The sequence below is a fragment of the Tetrapisispora phaffii genome, chromosome 3, assembly GCF_000236905.1.
Source record: "Tetrapisispora phaffii CBS 4417 chromosome 3, complete genome".
In the NCBI taxonomy this organism is placed as follows: domain Eukaryota; kingdom Fungi; phylum Ascomycota; class Saccharomycetes; order Saccharomycetales; family Saccharomycetaceae; genus Tetrapisispora; species Tetrapisispora phaffii.
The window spans coordinates 629,567-648,660 of record NC_016522.1 but is presented as its reverse complement, the minus strand read 5'-3'; the positions used below and the strand labels follow the sequence as shown (position 1 = coordinate 648,660).

General features: G+C 31.1%; 7 protein-coding genes across 7 annotated transcripts; 4 read left to right on the top strand and 3 right to left on the bottom strand.

Annotated features, from left to right (window-relative positions):
• Positions 1 to 276: 276 nt before the first annotated feature.
• Positions 277 to 762, top strand: TPM1 (tropomyosin TPM1; the record flags this gene model as incomplete). The annotated part of the gene is made up of 1 exon (XM_003684835.1): positions 277 to 762. The coding sequence occupies one exon, from the start codon at positions 277 to 279 to the stop codon at positions 760 to 762; it is 486 nt and encodes a 161-aa protein (XP_003684883.1).
• Positions 763 to 1,407: 645 nt separating this feature from the next.
• SWS2 (mitochondrial 37S ribosomal protein uS13m) lies at positions 1,408 to 1,773 on the top strand (the record flags this gene model as incomplete). The annotated part of the gene is made up of 1 exon (XM_003684834.1): positions 1,408 to 1,773. One exon carries the CDS (start codon positions 1,408 to 1,410, stop codon positions 1,771 to 1,773), a length of 366 nt encoding a protein of 121 aa, XP_003684882.1.
• Positions 1,774 to 2,444: 671 nt separating this feature from the next.
• END3 (End3p) lies at positions 2,445 to 3,608 on the top strand (the record flags this gene model as incomplete). The annotated part of the gene is made up of 1 exon (XM_003684833.1): positions 2,445 to 3,608. One exon carries the CDS (start codon positions 2,445 to 2,447, stop codon positions 3,606 to 3,608), a length of 1,164 nt encoding a protein of 387 aa, XP_003684881.1.
• Positions 3,609 to 3,827: 219 nt separating this feature from the next.
• On the bottom strand, positions 3,828 to 6,329 carry MKT1 (Mkt1p; the record flags this gene model as incomplete). Its single annotated transcript, XM_003684832.1, has 1 exon — positions 3,828 to 6,329. The coding sequence occupies one exon, from the start codon at positions 6,327 to 6,329 to the stop codon at positions 3,828 to 3,830; it is 2,502 nt and encodes an 833-aa protein (XP_003684880.1).
• A 1,376-nt stretch (positions 6,330 to 7,705) lies between these two features.
• On the top strand, positions 7,706 to 8,764 carry OST3 (dolichyl-diphosphooligosaccharide--protein glycotransferase OST3; the record flags this gene model as incomplete). Its single annotated transcript, XM_003684831.1, has 1 exon — positions 7,706 to 8,764. The coding sequence occupies one exon, from the start codon at positions 7,706 to 7,708 to the stop codon at positions 8,762 to 8,764; it is 1,059 nt and encodes a 352-aa protein (XP_003684879.1).
• A 153-nt stretch (positions 8,765 to 8,917) lies between these two features.
• On the bottom strand, positions 8,918 to 12,541 carry TCB2 (tricalbin; the record flags this gene model as incomplete). Its single annotated transcript, XM_003684830.1, has 1 exon — positions 8,918 to 12,541. The coding sequence occupies one exon, from the start codon at positions 12,539 to 12,541 to the stop codon at positions 8,918 to 8,920; it is 3,624 nt and encodes a 1,207-aa protein (XP_003684878.1).
• An 880-nt stretch (positions 12,542 to 13,421) lies between these two features.
• TOP2 (DNA topoisomerase 2) lies at positions 13,422 to 17,690 on the bottom strand (the record flags this gene model as incomplete). The annotated part of the gene is made up of 1 exon (XM_003684829.1): positions 13,422 to 17,690. One exon carries the CDS (start codon positions 17,688 to 17,690, stop codon positions 13,422 to 13,424), a length of 4,269 nt encoding a protein of 1,422 aa, XP_003684877.1.
• Positions 17,691 to 19,094: the final 1,404 nt, after the last annotated feature.

Here is a 19,094-nt window from a genome sequence, read left to right as displayed (position 1 = left end):
TTCAATTGCAATATGTACAATACACACATACAGATTCAGATTTGTTTAAGTGTTAACATTTAAACAAATCTGAATCAGCTATCAATATCGTATTTATATTTATTCTTTGCCTCTAATTGTTTTTGTTTTTTATTTAATGATTCTTATTTTGGGTTATATAAGGATCTGTTGCTCCTATAACCTACTCATTTTTTATTTGTTTATAGTTTAGTTATTGTAATCACTGGGAGTAGGCATATATATATATATCAATAGAATAAGATAGTAATTTAAAAGATGGATAAAGTTAGAGAGAAGTTAAGCAATTTGAAATTGGAAGCTGAGCAATGGCAAGAAAAATACGAGGAATTGAAAGAACAATACAAGGTCATCGAACAAGACAATACTGATAAAGAAAATGAAATTAAATCTTTGTCAACCAAGAATGAAAATTTGGAAGCTGAATTAGAAACTTTAGAAAACAAATTGACTGATTCCAAACAAGTCTTAGAAGACTCAGACAATTTGAAGTCCAACAATGAGACTTTCTTAAAGAAAAATCAACAATTAGAAGAAGAATTAGAAGAAAGTGATTCTAAACTAAAAGAAGCTATTGAAAAATTAAGAGAAACTGATTTGAAGTCTGAACAATTAGAAAGAAAAGTAGCTGCATTGGAGGAAGAAAGAGACGATTGGGAAAGAAAACACGAAGAATTATCTGAAAAATATGAACAAGCAAAGAAAGAATTGGATGAATTTGCTGCTTCTTTAGAAAACTTATAATCAATAATACCTTTCCATTATTGTTGTGGTTTTTACTCATTGTTTCTAGATAACTACACTCACTATAGATATATACATGTGCGCTGAAGGTGTACATATAGTATATATGTATATACTATATAAATTCTATATATAACAAATAAATACCAATCACTATTAAACATTTATAATCAACACTTAGCCGTTCGTCCTTCATTAAAAGGGGTCCTCTAAAGGAATGTGTTTGTGTGTGTGTGTGTTTCTTTGATTTGGCCACTAATGACACGAACAAATGCTTCAGTGATTATTCGACATATCTCACATGATATTTCATGTTAATTAAAGGCATTGATCTCATTCTTATACCACTGATCTTAAAGTATTGTTATATCATCTCTCTTGACTGAATGTGTTACCCGGGCGTCAGTCTTTAAAATACGAACACTTTTATAATCTTGAATTGGTGTAGAAAGATATTGTAGAACTGGTCACAGATTAGACTAATGGATATATAATTTATAGTCGTTATAGTACATGGTAAATATATAGTTATTGCTTTTCCTCATTTGAAGATCCATCGTAACCACTTTCTAAAGAATTTGAAATCTAGCGCTTTTCAATATCTGTAGTCCTGTGGTAAGACCTTGAACAAAGTTTTATAAGATCATGGTTGTTCATATTTTAGGGAAAGCTTTCAAAGGGAAAGAGGTCATTAAAATTGCATTAGCATCTAAATTCTATGGTATTGGTACAAAAACATCGGAAAAATTATGCTCAAAGCTAGGATTCTATCCATGGATGAGAATGCACCAATTATCAGAACCACAAGTAATGAGCATAACTAGTGAATTGTCTAATATGACAATAGAAGGTGATGCAAGAGCGGTCGTGAAGGATAATATCCAACGATTGAAGAAGATAGGTTCTTATAGAGGTATGAGACATACTTTGGGACTACCTGCAAGAGGTCAAAACACAAGAAATAACGCCAAAACTGCAAGAAAACTGAACAAAATAGATAGAAGAGGCTAGATATGTATGGCATGGGGAGAGTATATATCCACCCAACTCATTGTGCAGATATAATAATAAGTATTATTTTCCTTTTATATTCAATTTTTAAAGAAGTCACCTGTAAATAAAGAATCGAAATTTATATGTAAATAATATTTAACAATATAAATTTTATATGTATGGAAACTTCCCACTTTTTTGCAACGATTGAAATGGGTAAAGCTTGATAGAATAGCATCAATTGATACAGAATTAAGTCAAATTTGTAGCGTGTTGAACCAGGGCTCTTGTTCATGTAATGTTAATGACAGTGTTGTATCTATAGTGGCATCAACATTCTCTTTTATGATGTAGCAATGCTTCTTGTACGTACGCAATGATCTACGCTGCTGTGGCCGGGTATTATGGTTCGATTAGGTTTCTAACTACATTTTTCAGAACTTAACGTACACGCACCCCTATAGCGTTTACTGATGTATTTCCCGGTTCACACATATTACGAATTCTGTTAATTGGAAAAGTGCATGAAGTTAAGAAACATAATTAATTAATAGCAATATTAATTTAAAAACTGATTTGTAGCTATATCTATTTACAAATATGGAGATCTATTTGAAATTGTAATCATTTTTGTTAACAGGAGATTGTTTATTAATTAGAAGCTGAACAAGGGCCAATTGCAATTAGTGATGCCAAAACTGGAACAATTTGAGATCAAGAAATATTGGCAAATTTTCACAGGTTTAAAACCTGTTGATAACAAGGTCGATCATGATCAAGTGTTACCAATGTTATATAATTCTAAACTGGATTCATCGATACTTAATCAGATTTGGTTTCTTGCCGATATCGATGACGATGACAATTTAGATTTCGAAGAGTTTGTTATTTGTATGAGATTGATCTTTGATTTGGTCAATAAAAACATATCTAGTGTACCTGATGAATTGCCGGATTGGCTGGTGCCAGGAAGCAAGGCGAAATTGGTTAAAGAGAGAAAGAAGCTGAAACAAGAGGAAAATATCGAATTGCCAAAGGCTAATGACCTGCCACAAATTGATTGGTACATTTCTCCAGAGGATAAAACATTCTATGACAATTTAATATCATCCATTCAAATGAACACAGATGGTACCTATACTTTACAATCAATATCAGATGCATTGAAAAATAAGTTCTTTAATATAGGTACATCGGATATAAATAAAGCATGGACGTTGGTGAATCCATCGAGTTCCGCCTCTATAAATAAAGATCCAGCATTATATTTCATCCACATTTTAAGACAACGAAATGATGTTGGAGCTTTGATTCCAAGTGAATATCCAACAAATTTGGAAAGCGTAATTAATAAAAAGCAAATTGACTACAATATTTCTTCATCTCAAAATGATTTAACAAGATCAAGTGCCATTAAAACACCTGCTCGTGTCCAAACTTCGGCATCTAGTAACAACACTACTTTGCAGAGGACAAATGATATAACTATAAACAACAATCGGGAAGCTATTACTTTGAATGAGATTCCAAGAGGTAATCCAAATGATATAAATTCTCTGGAGAAAGAACTGCAATTGTTAGATATAGAATTAATGAGAGTAAAAGAAGAAGTCTCTAAACAAACGAACACAACACAAATAAAAGCACAATTACAAGAATTGTTAAATTATAAAGAATTACAATATCAAAGGAATTTAAATAACAAAACTCCAAAAACTCCAACAAATCTAAACAGTGTAAGAGATGATTTATCTAATTTAGAAAGTCAAGTTGATATTTTAGAATCTTACTTATCAGATAAGAAAAGTGAATTGGATCAATTGAATCAGCAAATCCAATCTCATAACCAATAATTACTTTTACCTTTGTTGAAACCGATTTACATAGATATTAATGGTTAATATATAGCAGGATGTATATCATGTGTATTTTGAAATAAAAAAAATAAAAATATTATGCATATTATCCTAAACTCATAACATTCAATTGTATATTTTATTTAAATATATACAGTTCAAATACAGTAATTATAATGTTTTAGGTTTCAATGATGTATCAAATGTATTTATCTATTAAGAAGACAAAGCCTTTTCGGCAAATTCCAAAGACTTTCCAATTATTTCGTACTCTTTTGAATTCATTAAATTGGATTCATTTAATTCTTTTGATAAAACTAAAACCTCTTTTAAGAACTTTAGAGAATCATTGAATTTTTCATCAATTTCAGTGGTTATTTTCAAAGTCTTGAATTCTGTGGAAACAAAAGCTAAAGCATCCGTTTTGGTGTTACCGTTGTGTAAATATTTCTGTAAGAAATATTCCCACATCATTGACATAATTGTATTTGTATTTTCTTCATTGAATGGTAATCTGGCAATAATTTCAGATTGCCAAGCTGTATTTCCCTTCAATGATAATCTATTGAATTCGCCAGATGCCAATGATGCAACCAAAACAGATTGGAATAGTTCTTTTAAATTATTGTTAATGTAATCAAAGTGATCCTTGACAATCAAAGATGATCTATCAATTGGGCCATGATAATTAGAATTATTACTTGAGTCATTGCTAGAATTTTCTAATCCAATCTGATACAATGTCAATAGACGTGATAATATATCTATATATGAACTCTCAACAGGATATGAACGTAAAGTTGCATTTGATAATGTCGAAACCGCTGTTGTTTCTAAACTATCTGTAAATGGTAAGACGTTTAATTTTATGAAAATCATTAAAACTAACAATGCAGAATAGTTTGTTTCGGTAATGTTTAAATGAGGAAAGTTCAATAACAGTTTACCCCATTTGGTAGGTTCTAGTGATTTGGCTTTCACATCATATTCAAAAATACCTAATAGACAGAGAGTTCTCAATAAATTAGTTGCCAGTAGATCGAAGGCTACATTTAACTTATCTTCGCTTGAAACTGTATTCGGAAATAGTACAATTTCAGATGTAAAATCTTTTGTGAGATCTTTTGAGTTGGATAACAGTTTAACAAATGATTTGATAGTAAATTGTTGATTAGTCTTGGTTTTAACAACAATTTTATTTATTTTATCGAAGGTCGGTGGAGTCACCTTATTTGTTAACTGAATTTCATCCGGGTTTTCTCCAGAGACATTATTATATATAATGGCCTTTATGGTTTTAATTTGATAATATCTATTTATAGGAGAAGTTAAAAGTCCAATCTCTAGGTCTTTGAAAACTTCTGCAGATTTTTTAATCAATTGTTTATAAGATTTTGTTGGGACACCGCTAAATGGGATATCTTCATAGTAGAATCCTGAAGTTAATGTCTCAAGTAATTTAGTATCGAGTAAACCAATTGATTGATAGAAATAATATTCAGCAGGTAATTGTTGTCCTATAAAATCGTAAACGTCATTTGGAATTTCATATTGAGTTGTTAATTGTTTGTCAGCAGTAATTTGTTTACTTCCAGTTTCAGTTGATTTATTTTTCTTTTTATCCAAATCTCTCGCATTTAGAACACTTTCACTCGAATAAAGTTGGACTTTACCGTTTGCTTGGAGAACAGGCATGTTTTTCAATGACGAATAACCTCTTTGATAAAATTGTAAATTTTTTTTATTATTATCCTGTAATAGGTTGTTCAATTGGTAAACGTAAAAATTTGTACCAGTATTATATACCATGTCAATAGCCATATCAACTATCGCATTGGTATTGATATTAGAACCATTGTTTGAAGAATTTGGCATTTTATTTGTTGGAAGATTAATAGTATTTAAAGGAGGTAAAGTCAAAGGTTGTAGGTCATTACCAAGCACCATTGCTATGTCAACAAATTCGTCATTCGTTAGATCCAAATCCTTCAAAATCTTAGTTTTATCGATAAATCTAAATTCTTTGTTTAAGAATTCCATACCAATAATGAATTTTTCCATGTTCGGTAACATTAAACAATCAGTGGGCCCATAGATTATATCAATGAATTCAGAGTCATAAAGATATGATAACTGCAACCAAGATGAATATGGAGCAACTTGGTAACTAATTTTACGTTCAATGAAAAATCTAATCAAATAATTCTTCAAATTTGTTGAAAAGTTAATGTTATTAGCGTAGTTAAAGTTTTCACTTAAATGTGGAACCACTGGTTGATCTATATACGTTTCTTGATTTTTTTTTACAGAATATTCATATGATCTCCAAGCTTTATCTCTATGGTTAGAAATCTTGAATTTGTTGAAGAAGATGTTAGTGTTAATATCTTCCAAATTATTGACAGCACCTTCATTAAATCTAGCATTTGAGTGATGGTATTCAGCTTGGTTAACTGTTAATAAACCATTGAAGACAAAGATTGGAGTGATTTTATTCTCTTCAAATATTTTTAAATCGTTCTCTAAAAAGTGATTTAAATTGTTTGGTAAGAATTCACCAATTGCATCAGTTAATTGATTATTCTTTTTATTATTGATTATTCTTGATAAATAATGGTTAACATCAATACCAATAGTAGCATTTTTCAAGATGTCAATTGGATATGATCCAACCAAACCTCTTTCAAACAAATAAGATTCTAAAGTTTTAATTGGCATTGTAATATGACAAATTCTATTAATTTAGAAATTCCGGGATATTATTAATTAGTATATAATTCTTGATTATATTCCTATAATAATTTTTGCTTAGATAGAAGTTAAACTTAATAAAATGGAAACCCTGCAGAGTCACGAATAGAGTTAAATTAACAGTGCCAATAAATGTAAGAAGTACTGTGGATATTGCGCTCTATCAATAAGACAACAAAACAAAACTCAAATCGACAATATAATATTTTGAAACTGTTAATTAACTTGTAATTATCACAATGTGAATATTGAAATCTAAAGTCAATATCTCAGCAAATACAAAAACTTCAAAATCTGGAGTGATCAAGATTCTAAACCTTGTTTTATCAGTTTTCTGATTGTTTGAAATTTGAAATGTTTGTTTCGGTCGAATTTTTTGTAGGGACAACAATCCCGTTAATAATGACATATTAAGTTTGCATTAGCGACACATTATAAAAAGAGATTACACTCTATTTCCATGACCAATCTTCTAAAGAAACACAAAGATGTGCATCTTTATTGCTATAAAGTGGTGATAACCATTTAATGATAATCTAAAGCAATTTAAACACGTCTTAAAATTTTATTTTACTGAAAACTCAGATCCATAAAATGATTTTACCGTGAAAAGAAATTTTTCTGCTCTAAGAACAGATAACACCAGGGCACCTAGTAGAACTAATTAATAATAACAACATATGAAATTATGAGAAATTGTCATGATATTATTGTTGTTAGCTATACAGGTGAATGTGCAGTTTATACTTCCAATATCATCCACAGCTATAACATATATATTATGCTTCCTTTATTATATTTTAACCGCCGATGTCAAAAGTAAAAAAATTGTTCATTGAACACACTACGTTTAAAAGAAATGTATCCTTATAGAGAATGGTAGTGTTATTGTCGTTTCGTCTGTTTTCGTAGTTTAGATGGAGTTATTAAGACTTCCATTTAAATATTAGTTTATCTTTGGTGGTTGGTTTATGCTTTTATGGTTCTACTACCGTTCTTGTCATTTTTTAGTACCAAAAACAATACTTTACCCGGCTACTTTATTTTTATAGCTAATTGAGCTATTACGTTTTTGGTGCTTGTTGGCAGAACCAGTTCCGTTTAATGAAAAGTTATCTTACTTTGAACAGTTGAAGGTATTTTTACAATTATAAAGCCATAGCTAAATTATAAGGATTCTGTTCAAGCTCCAATTGTCCAATTGAATCAGTCTCACTTTTCTATTATTGTTAAATTGTTTCCTACTTTCGATTAGTTTGTACGAAATAAATTGAGTGATAGTTTGATTATTCAGCTCCATTGAAAGAAGTTTATCTCAGTGGGATAATATAAAGTTAAGCAAAATGAAGTTATCTGCATCAGTTATTCAATATGCAGTAATATGTTTATCTGTTTTGACTTACTCGGTATATGGTTTGTCTAATTCTGAATTGGCAAAATTGGCATTAGAGAGTCCAAATCATATTATTCAATTGAATGACCAAAATAAAGAACAGTTATTAAATACACAAAGAGAAGGTTATGTAGTAGTATTATTTACTGCTACGGATCCAAAAGTCAAATGTAAAATTTGTCGTGAGTTTGAAAGCGAATACATACATTTTGTCAAGTCATGGTATAAAGATCATCCAAATGGTCAATCTAACGAGGATAAATCAAAAAGTTTATTCTTCTTTGAGGTTAACATTAGAAATGTCCGTAGCATGCCAGATTTGATTAAATATTATAAAATTGAGGATGTTCCAAGATTTATCTTATTTAGACCAGACGGTTTAATGGATGATTTTGAGAAATTTACAATTCAAACAACAAACACAGAAGTAAGAATAAATGACCTTCTAACAAAGATTAAAACTGCTACGCAAATTTATGATATTAAATATTATGAACCAACAGATTATTCATCTTTGCTATGGACTGTATTTATGACATTCACAGTTGTTTTTATAATTAAAAGATATAGAAACTTTATTTATTCTGTCTTTCATTCTAATGTTTCCAAAGCTGCCTTATTAACATCTTTCATAATATTAATGATAAGTGGTTATATGTTTAATACCATTAAGAACCCAAGATATGCCGGTGTTAATAAAGAAGGTGATATAATGTACTTCATTCCAGGTCAATTACAAGCACAATTTGCAATTGAATCACAGATAGTTGCTTTGTTATATGTCTCGTTTACCATCGTTTTGGTTACCCTTGTAGCAGGTCAAAAACCGTTGAAAGAATTTTTAAAAGGTGAGAAACATGCGTCAAAAATTATTACAGTATTAATGCCAATTACTTTATCATTTGCATTTTATGTCTTTGTTGCAGGTTTCACATCTATTTATAAAGTCAAACAATCAAGCTATCCATTTCAAGTTGCGAAGCTTTCTTCTTTATTCCGTAGGAAATAATCTTTTACGTGGATCTTCTATTTTTAGGTAAGTAAACTAACAATTTCATTGAAGTAATACACAATACATATATTTTAAATCTAGTTTAAATTAAATTATATAAGATATATCCTATCATATATGGAACAAAATTTTAAAAAATTTATAATTTCATTACACTTCGGGTTCAAAAGAGGCATCATGCTTATTCTTCTTTTTGCCGAATAATCCTATACCGAATTTTCCAACACTTCCAAATGTGTCAACAACAGTAGAGCCAGCCTTCAAACCAGTACCAAGACCAGCACCAACCACTGTGGTACCGACTCTTAGACCAGTGCCAAGACTCTTTGATGCAAAATCACCGACTTTAGTTTCTTTTTTCTTAATAGTCAATGCGTACTTAGGATCAAATTCGAAACTTAAGTGCAATACACCACCATCTCCACCATCTGGATCAGTGATAGGAACATCCATATTAGTAACACCAGAAGGTTTGACATCAGATAATGAAATTACACCTGTACCTATTAGATCATTAAAATTACCAGCATCCCAGTCCATCACCTTAATTCTTAATTTTTCATTGACTCTGTTATCTAAAACAATTGTAGTGGTTTCATTCCAAGTTGGATTTAGTTGTTTTTTTTGGGTTTTACTCTTAAAAAAACAGTCTTCTTCATCATTTAAATAGAGTTTAACGTATGGATCTGAAAACCCATTGTTATCAGCTGATATAAGGTTTTCAGCACCCTTAACAGTGATAGTTAGATCACCAGTATTCACGATCAAATCAGATTCAGGTAATGTATCTGTATCGATTGGGAACCACGAAGTTTGGATCATAAGTTTAGCTGTATGTGCCCCAGCCAGGTTTAAGAAAGATGGCCTATAGAAACAATTTTTAACTAGTTCTATAGTAGGGATTGTGACTTCACATAAACACTCCTCAACCTTATTATTATTTTTGTGTTTAGTAACTCTTAAGGTTGTTATTGACCATTCTAATTCTTTGATCATCACATCACCAGTCCATCCGGTCTTTATGGTTCTAGTCGATATTTTAGGACTTGTAAAACGAGCATAACCGTTGGCATCAAAGAAAGCTTGTACATATAAGCCAGGAATTGGTAATTCACCATCTAAAACAGAAATTGATAACACACCGGAATTATAAGATATCAGTTGACTCAAATCTAGTTGCTCTTTGTTTCCGTACATTTCTTCCATGTCTTGGATTGCATTTTCTTGATTCTTAAACTTTTCTTTTTGTTCCGCTGTCATTTGAGCTTCATCTGTTAAAAACTTCTTTTCCAAAAGCTTCTTTTTCTTTTCTTTTATTTGATCTAAATCTTCAATCTCTTCTAAAGTCAAAACTGGTAATGCAGGATAAAAAGATGTGCTGTACCTTATGCTTCCTTTAATGCCTTTTTTGGTTATTAGACGACTTGTAATTGGCTCATCGTTAATTATTTTCATATACTTATCATTTTCATCTTTTTGAAATAAGTCCAAAACTTTCAAATCAACTTTTCCTACAGAACGGTCCGTATCAGCTGTCTCGACATCCATACAGTCAAGAGTTATTCTTTGATTTGGAGATGTAACAGCAACATAAATGGCGGTATTCCAAACAGGACTCAATGTTTGCTCTATCTCTGGAGTTCTACCCTTTGGAACACCATTAACTAAAACATTTACGTAAGGATCGATCTTGCCTATAGTCTCTAAGTTCTTTAAGTCCCATGCCTTATTAATAAAAATTCTGACAACACCGATTGGTGGTGTGTATGCAATAGCACTAGACCCTAAATCCATGGCAACAGGTTTCCAATACACTGTAATTTTCAGTTGGCCCTTACAATTATTCAATGGGATACGTTTCCTATCAATTTCAGTTCTGTCGATTAAATCATTCAAAGATTGAAGAGTACTACTGATAACTTCACCATTTTTAGAATTTTTAACTACGATCTTATATTTTGTTTTACGGCGATCCATAATAACTGACTCATAGCTTTTATTCCACTTGATGACATCAATACCCTCAGCTTTATCTGTGCTAAATAATAATTCACCAGCAGAATATACTTCCACATAAGCACAAACTTTGTTGCCTGGCTTATCTAAACCATAAGCTTCTTCGATAACAATTTTTGAAATACCAGTATTTAAATCAGGTGACCCTTCTTCAGTACCATCAGGTAATACTTTTGGTGTTAATGTTGGGTAAAAGTGTAAATCTAAATTCAATTCACCAACTGATCTTGAATTTCTTAAAAAATTTACATTAATATTTCTTTGGAAATGAGCATCATGTAGAGAATTCAAATTGTATTCGATTCTACCAAGAACCTTGTCTTTTAACTTTTCACGTTTGTCCCATAGTGTTATAGATAGTGGGTCAGTAAAAGTTCCTAGAAGAATATATAAGGTTTCATTCCAAACTGGGTTTAAAGTATCCCTTACAATTCTAGTTTTACCAGTTTTTTTACCGTTAATTTCAAACATTAAATATGGATCGATTGAATCACCAACAAGAGTGGATGCACGTCTAATGTTTTTAGCATTCTTAACAGTAACTTCTAATACACCAATTGATAAGGCAGAACCAGATAATAATTGTGGAATATTAAATTGTAAAGAAAATGGAGGTAACAACATTGGAGCCATGTATTTTTTAGCCATTTTTTGTATCATTGTCATTAAACCAGGAATAGCTAATACTTCGGTGTTAAAAATTGAATCCCCGAACAATAAAGCATAAAAATCAATATCAGGAACTTCTAATAGTTGAACATTGGCCGTTTCTACATGTGGAAATGGGGTCATTAATTTCAAACTTATTCTAGCTGTTGCCTTGAAAGCGATATCTGAAACTGAGACTGGTAATGTTAACCCAAACAACTTAGCTTTAATAACACACTTTTGATTAATGAAATTTTTCATTTGCTTTGCATTTAAATCAGTTAAGTCGTGTGGAGTAAAAGAAACACCCCAATCCATTACGACGACGTCATTATCTGTATTTTGGAAAGTTTTAACAAGATCAATTCTTGGTGGTTTCACACCCAAAGTAAATTGATCTATCCAAAGAGCTTTAATAAACGCTGGTATTTGTTCATTTGTTGCTAAAAGATCATTAACCTGAGCGACGACCATTTGTGAGACGTTTGGTTCAATCTTTGGCCAAAATTTATCTAAGAAATTATTAACCCATTCCATTGATTCGTAATCATCATCAATGTTCTGTACCGTAAACTCCCTTTGCACCAAATCTCTGATAGAAGCTCTATATGTCTTGACAGAAATTCTGTAAAATACAGAACTTACAATAATAACAAAAAATGTAATAGATAAAGGTAATTTGAAATATCCAATAGTGAAAGATAAGATACCACCAATGGCAAATATAGCAACGCTATGATACCAATCACCATAGAATTTATCTGGGATAAAGTTATCTAAAGGAGTTTCTTTATTCAGATCAAGCAATTCATCTTCTGCAGTTAAGGCATCGCTTTCTTCCCATCCTCCAATTTGTTTCCAACCAACGTAACTTGCCTCTTTACGTTGTCTGGAACCTTTCTCTTCGCTTGCACTAATATTTGCAACCTTCTCTTCTGAAATATTGATACTAGTCTTGGTTCTAGACAAACCACTTGGAGGAGAATTATCTTTTTGTCCATTTTTTAGGACAGAATCACTAGAGGAGTTTTTAATTTGCTTAACGATATCTTCAATGCCATCAGTGTTATCAGAAATATCGATATTAGTGGGGTTGGCTACTGTCGTCATATTGATATTCTTATTCAAGAAAGATAAGATTTTGGGACAATATTTTATTCAACAGTATTAATTGTTCCAATTCGCGTCAATTGAATATCTTTCTTCTTTATATTTTGTCTTAAGAGAAATAAATGACAAAAAAAACCCCTTTGCAATTATTCTTAAAATTGTTATACAATTATATAATAAAGCACTTACGATATACCTTGTATGCAACTATTGTTACAATGTGAACTATCATCAAAAAGAAGGAAGAAATTGTGTATGTTACAATTGAATTTATATATAATTTCATATTTATATCTTGGGAAATAATCCCACATTTTTGGTTGTTGTAATAACTATACACACCACAGCACTTCTCCGTATCATTTTCACAACTCCGCAAAGAGTTTGGTCTAAGGAGCGCGTACTGAAGTCAATACACCAAAGATGAAAAATGTTGACATTCTCAGTTCAGGTGATGCGAGAGAGGTAACTATTTTACACAAACAAAGAAATATAGAACCTTCACTTATAGTGAAATAGAGGCAAAACTATCAGGATATATCCTCAAAATCTACAACTTGTATTAATTTAAATTGAAAATTAGTAAAAAAAAAAAAAAAAAATAAAATGGTTTGTCTGGAAAAAGAGAGGGCCCTTTTACATAATGTTCATTTCATTTATCATCTAAGAGGGTTTTACTTAGCATCATAAAAAAATAATTACTGCTTTTTCTAAAAAATTATTAGTATATCACAAAAGGTATAAAGTACATAATGATTAAATTCGGGTATATGATATGGTACCCTTCTAAATTGGATAAGTGATGGTGGAAAGTTTGTATTTCTTTTGTGCTCAAAAATGTCTTTATTGATTAGTACCATCATTACTTTATATTAAGATTTTATTCATCATTAAAAGATTCATCTGATCCAATATCTTCTTCTTCTTCTTCTACAAAACTATCATCTGATAGATCGACTGTCTCAGTATATGATTTTTTAGCTGTTGTGGTTGCTCTAGCAGCTCTTTTTGTTCTTGGTTTTAAAGGAATATCATCATCCACATCACTGTCGATATTACTTTCTCCAGATTCTTCTTCATCATCTGTGATAGTAATAGTAGCTTTGGTTCTGTTCTTTTTAGCTGCAGTGACTACTGGTTTGGTAATTTCACTCTTTAGTGCTTCACTTTTAACGTTATCGAAATCTTCCGAAAGCTTCTTGAATTTACTTGAGAATGTACTTAACTTTAATGAGTCGTTATCGTTGTCATTCGATTTATCTTCGCTAGATTTGTTTTCATCGAATAGAGTGGATGAAACAGCGGTAGTTACGTCTGATGATATGGGCACAGTAGTAAGCACATTACCTTCATTGGTGTTTGCATCTTCAGATTTGATATTAATAGTTGGTGTCTCACCGTCAGCAACAATAGGGGTTGCGCTTGGTTCAACACTAGATTCAGATTTGATTTTTGGTACCACTTTCTTTGCTTTGACATTGGAAGATGGGGCAAGCAGCTTTCTTTTGAAGTTTTGATCCTCAATTTTGATTTTTGAAAGTTTCTTAGTCTTTTTTGCTTTGCCCTTAGGACTGTATTCATCATCATCACCTCCTCTCTTACGCTTACCCTTTCCTGATTTGTCATCATTACGAGCAAATGCATCATCGGCCATAAAGGTTTCATATGCTTCATCGAAAGCGTCTAAGTCAATAACCCACAAATCTTGTGCTGATAATTTTAACAGTTCTTCCAATTCAATTTCTTTTTCTTTCTTTTGTTGCGATAACTTTTCGTATCTTTCTTTGGTTAAGGACCAAATCTTCATACCTAACAAGTAATCATAATTACCGTATTGTTCTTCAGGACCATTTACTAACGAATCATCATTACCATTTTGGTCGCTTTCTTCATCGGATACGTCTTCAATTCCTTCTTCTGATTCTTCTTTAATTTCACCATAAAATGGTTTACCAATTTTATTAATTCGTGGAAATCCTAATTCGGTTAGTTCTTTGATAACTAATTTTTTTGGTTTATTGGTAACAATTAACTCTCTATCAATGATCATTTTAATGAACTTAACTTGATAGGAAATTTTTTCAAGAACCCATTGTAGTCTTTCACACATGTAATCCTTTCTCTTTTGGTAATATTCTAATCTAACGTAGTAAAACTCTTGTAGAATTTCCTGTGGTGTCTCATATTTTTTAATTTTACCGTGAGGATCAAAAGCAACCATATTATTTAAACTGATACTAGAAACCAATTTAAACCTATCATAGAAACCGATTTTTCTCGTCTTCGACATTTCTTCTGGAGTTAATTTGATAATAAACTTAATGGCATCGCTATGCTGTTCTTCCATATCTTTGATCCAAGCCTTGGTTTTATCATTACCACTTAATCCCAGTAATAAGTATTCTTTAATAGTTGAAGTCCATACTCTGGCAGGTAATTCCGTGATTTCTAATGTTGTTGGACCAGTTTGTTCAATTTTACCAAAAAGCCTGTACCTCTGTGGATCGATACGTTCCAGAGAACCAGTCCAACCTCTGAACCAAGGGTGCATTTCTTCCATTTCCTCACCATTCATCAAATGTTTTAGATTTTTAATAATATCTTTTGGATTAAATGGAGGAATACTAGTACTCCAACCAGTACCAATACCTTCAGTACCGTTTACCAACACCATAGGTAAAATTGGCAGATACCACTCTGGTTCCACAGTTTTTTCATCTTCTTGGACATACTTATATAATGTATCATCTGATGGGTGGAAAATTTTTCTAGTTATTTTGCTTAACTGTGTATAAATATATCTCGCAGCAGCAGCATCTTTACCACCAGTAGCTCTGGTACCGAAAGCACCATTAGGTTTTAATAGATAAATATTACTTGCACCAACAAAATTTTGAGCTAAACTGATGATTGTTTGAGCTAAAGACTGTTCACCATGATGATATGCAGTACACTCACTGACATAAGGTGCTAATTGAGCAACTTTGATTTCGCTTACTAAGTTACGTTTGAAACAACCATACATGACTTTTCTTTGACCGGGTTTTAAACCATCAAGTACACTAGGGATGGATCTTATATTATCTGCAAGAGAGAACAGAATTAATTCTTTATTAATGAAATCACTGATTGGGATTTCCTTTAAAGTTGGGTCTAATACAGTACCCGGTTCATATAATCTTAACCATTCCTTACGATCATCTGCTTTTTTCTTTGAAAATGCTAGTTCAATTAAATCCTTGTCATTACCTTCTAATGCATGGAATTTTTTCAAATGAGTATCTAAATCTGCAAAATACTCACGAACTTCTTGACCAGAAGAAGTACCCAAACCTTTGTAATACTTCTGCTTCCATGTGTATTTTTGTGATTCTTCCTCTCTCCAACGTTCATAATCTGGCATATTATAGAAAGATATTTGTTCTCTGTGTGGTTTTGTTATAGTAACTTTAATAATAGGAGTAATAAATTCAACTAAAAATTCTGGAATATCTAGTAGACCAGGGAATGAACTTTCCAAGAAGTTAATAATCAAACCTTTGATATGTGAACCATCATGATCTTGATCGGTCATGATCATTAGATGACCGTAACGTAAAGAAGATGCATCTTCGTATTTCTTTTTATGTTGTAAACCCATAATTTTTTTAATTGCTTGAATTTCAGCATTCTTTAGAATTTGATCAGCACTTGCTTCCCTAACATTTAACATCTTACCACGTAATGGATAACAACCATAATAATCTCTCCCAACAACAGCTAAACCTGCGACCGCTAGCGACAAAGCAGAATCACCCTCTGTCAGAATTAAAGTACATTTGTAACCCTCCTTAGTACCAGCTTTATTAGCATCTTCTAATTTTGGATACTCTGTGATTCTACTTTTACGAGAACCGTCAGATTTCTTTAAAGCATTTGTATCGTTTGCATCAGCAATTTCATAAATTTTAGTAGCAAAATCAGTTTTCATTATCTTAGTAATAAAGTCGGCTCCGACTTCACAACGAGAACCAAAATCTTTCACTCTGGTCGTTAGTTGTTCTTTAGTTTGAGATGTGAAAGCAGGATTTTCTACTAAAGCATTGATGAATATAAACATATTATTCTTAATCTGAAATGGTTTGACATTTTTTTTGTTATTCTTCTTTTTCTTCAACACTTCACCAACTTTTCTTACAATTTGATCAGCAATGTAATTAACATGCGTACCACCAGTAGTAGTTGCAATAGAGTTAACAAAAGAAACTTGCTGGAAAGAAATATCAGAAGCTGCAAAACCCACTTCCCATCTATCATTAATTCTTTCATATAATATAGTTGGAATATTAGCTTGCACTGATGCATCTTCTCCATTATCAATTTGTCTCTTTTTTTCAAGTGATTTTAAATATAGCTCGATATAATTTTTGAATGTTTTGATTTTTAAATGATTACCATTTAAATATACATTGATATCTCTAACAGAACCATTGATATCATAAACACGACGACGCATAACACCCAATATATCATCATCTAACTTTTCCATATTGAATCTCTTCAAGTCAGGCTTGAAAGTAACTTTTGTATAAGACGGACCTTTCTTGTAAGTTGTAATAGTTGGTGGATGACATGTAGTCATATTATTTTCCCATTTTTGAACATATTTTTTAGCATGTTTGGAATCAGCAGTTTCTAGAATAAATTCTGTAGAAAAAATATTACATAATTTGGCACCGTAACCGTTTCTACCACCGGTTACTTTCTTCTCATCATCATCATAATTAGACGAGGTCAAAAGATGACCAAAAATTAATTCTGGAATATAAATTTGTTCTTTTTCATGAATTTCTACGGGGATACCTCTACCATCATTTCTCACTGATATAGTATTTTCTTCAGCATTTATATCAACATCTATACGTTTCATATTTTTATCACGAACTTTATTATCAGCAGCATTTACAAGGATTTCATCGAATATTTTAAATAAACCAGGAACAATGTTGACTGGTTTTTCAATCATGCAATCAAGCTCATTATCATATATCCATTGCTCTTGTTCTTGTATTTCGACAGAACCAATATATGTATCAGGTCTTTTCAAAATATGTTCTAATTGAGATATCTTCTGATATCTTTCAGAAGCACTCTTCTGTTGAACAGCCATACTTGTATGCTTGTTTCGAGATCAAGTGACTTTAGAACACAACGAAATGTATAACAAAAATAACACGCAAGATGTAAAGAGTACACAAAATAAATAAATATATAAGCTTAAATATTATGTTTATAAGATTTTACCTTTAAAGATAACATTTGAAATCTAATTAATATTTTAGGATCGAAAAAAGTTTCTTGTTTTCAGATTTTAGAATATGTTTATTTAAATTATCAATAAAAACACGCCTTAAGTAATGAATTTGTTTACGCGAAAATCTTTCCTTCATATGTTTATTACTAAATTGGAAAACCAAACAATTAATTCTCATCTAGAAAATACATATATCTAACTTACTACGAAATATTGGTATTCATTCAAGAATTTTAGATGTTTGAGGCCTTGCAAAGAATAATATTTGAACGATTTTAGAGACTATATTGTCACTAACTATGAATCCTACTCAATATATTATTGTACCAACTGTTACATATCTAAAATTAGTGAATTGTCAGGTAGTGTAGTATTGATTTTTCCTCATTATCAGTTAATGTCAACCAAGGTTTATTGATTCATGCATGTCATTTATTTCGAATAATTTGTGACAATAAAACTCTTGATCCCATTTGGAAATTTAGCAGTCTATATTAAGAATATTGACTTATTCTGTGTGTTTAACTTGAACTAGGTAATAGTTAATTCCAAAATCAATATTTAATGTATTACTAGAGCCCTCGGGTAGAACACCGGTTTACGGCTTTGTGACTTATATCATGTTCGAATTTCTCTTGAAATGGTACAACTTATCATCCACAATTGATTAATTTTTGAGATTCTAATTATTTCCAAAGCTGTTTTACCATTACTTTATTGCTATGTTGCATCTTATAATTAATTGAGGAACACAGTTGCAGTAATAAAAGAATTAGTAGGTACTTCAATAATCCTTCGTCCATTTCTAATATATTAAAATATTGGTTCAACTATTTAATTGTCCTATACATGCCATCTTAGATGAACTCTGTCAAGAGTTCAAGTAGTTATTAGTAATCTCGGCATCTAAGGCGATGCTATTCTCTTCAGTAATATTGTTATTTAAATCAGGCATATTTTAGTAATTATAATCGATCTATTTTCTATATGTGATCTATATAGAAATATTTGATCTATGTAATCAATGAAGTGAACCAATTAGTTGTGTTATATATCTGTGACTTTCGTATAAGTCCATTCACTGCACTACAAAATTTTAATAAAATCTCTGATCGATCTTGATTCTGTGAGAATATCTGTTTACCAATAGCATGATACGATTGCCTAACTGAAATCGGTTGCTTGTTTAATTAGCAAACATTCATTTAGTATCCGTTGAGCATGCAATGAATACTAAATAGTGGTTCTTCTCAATATTTG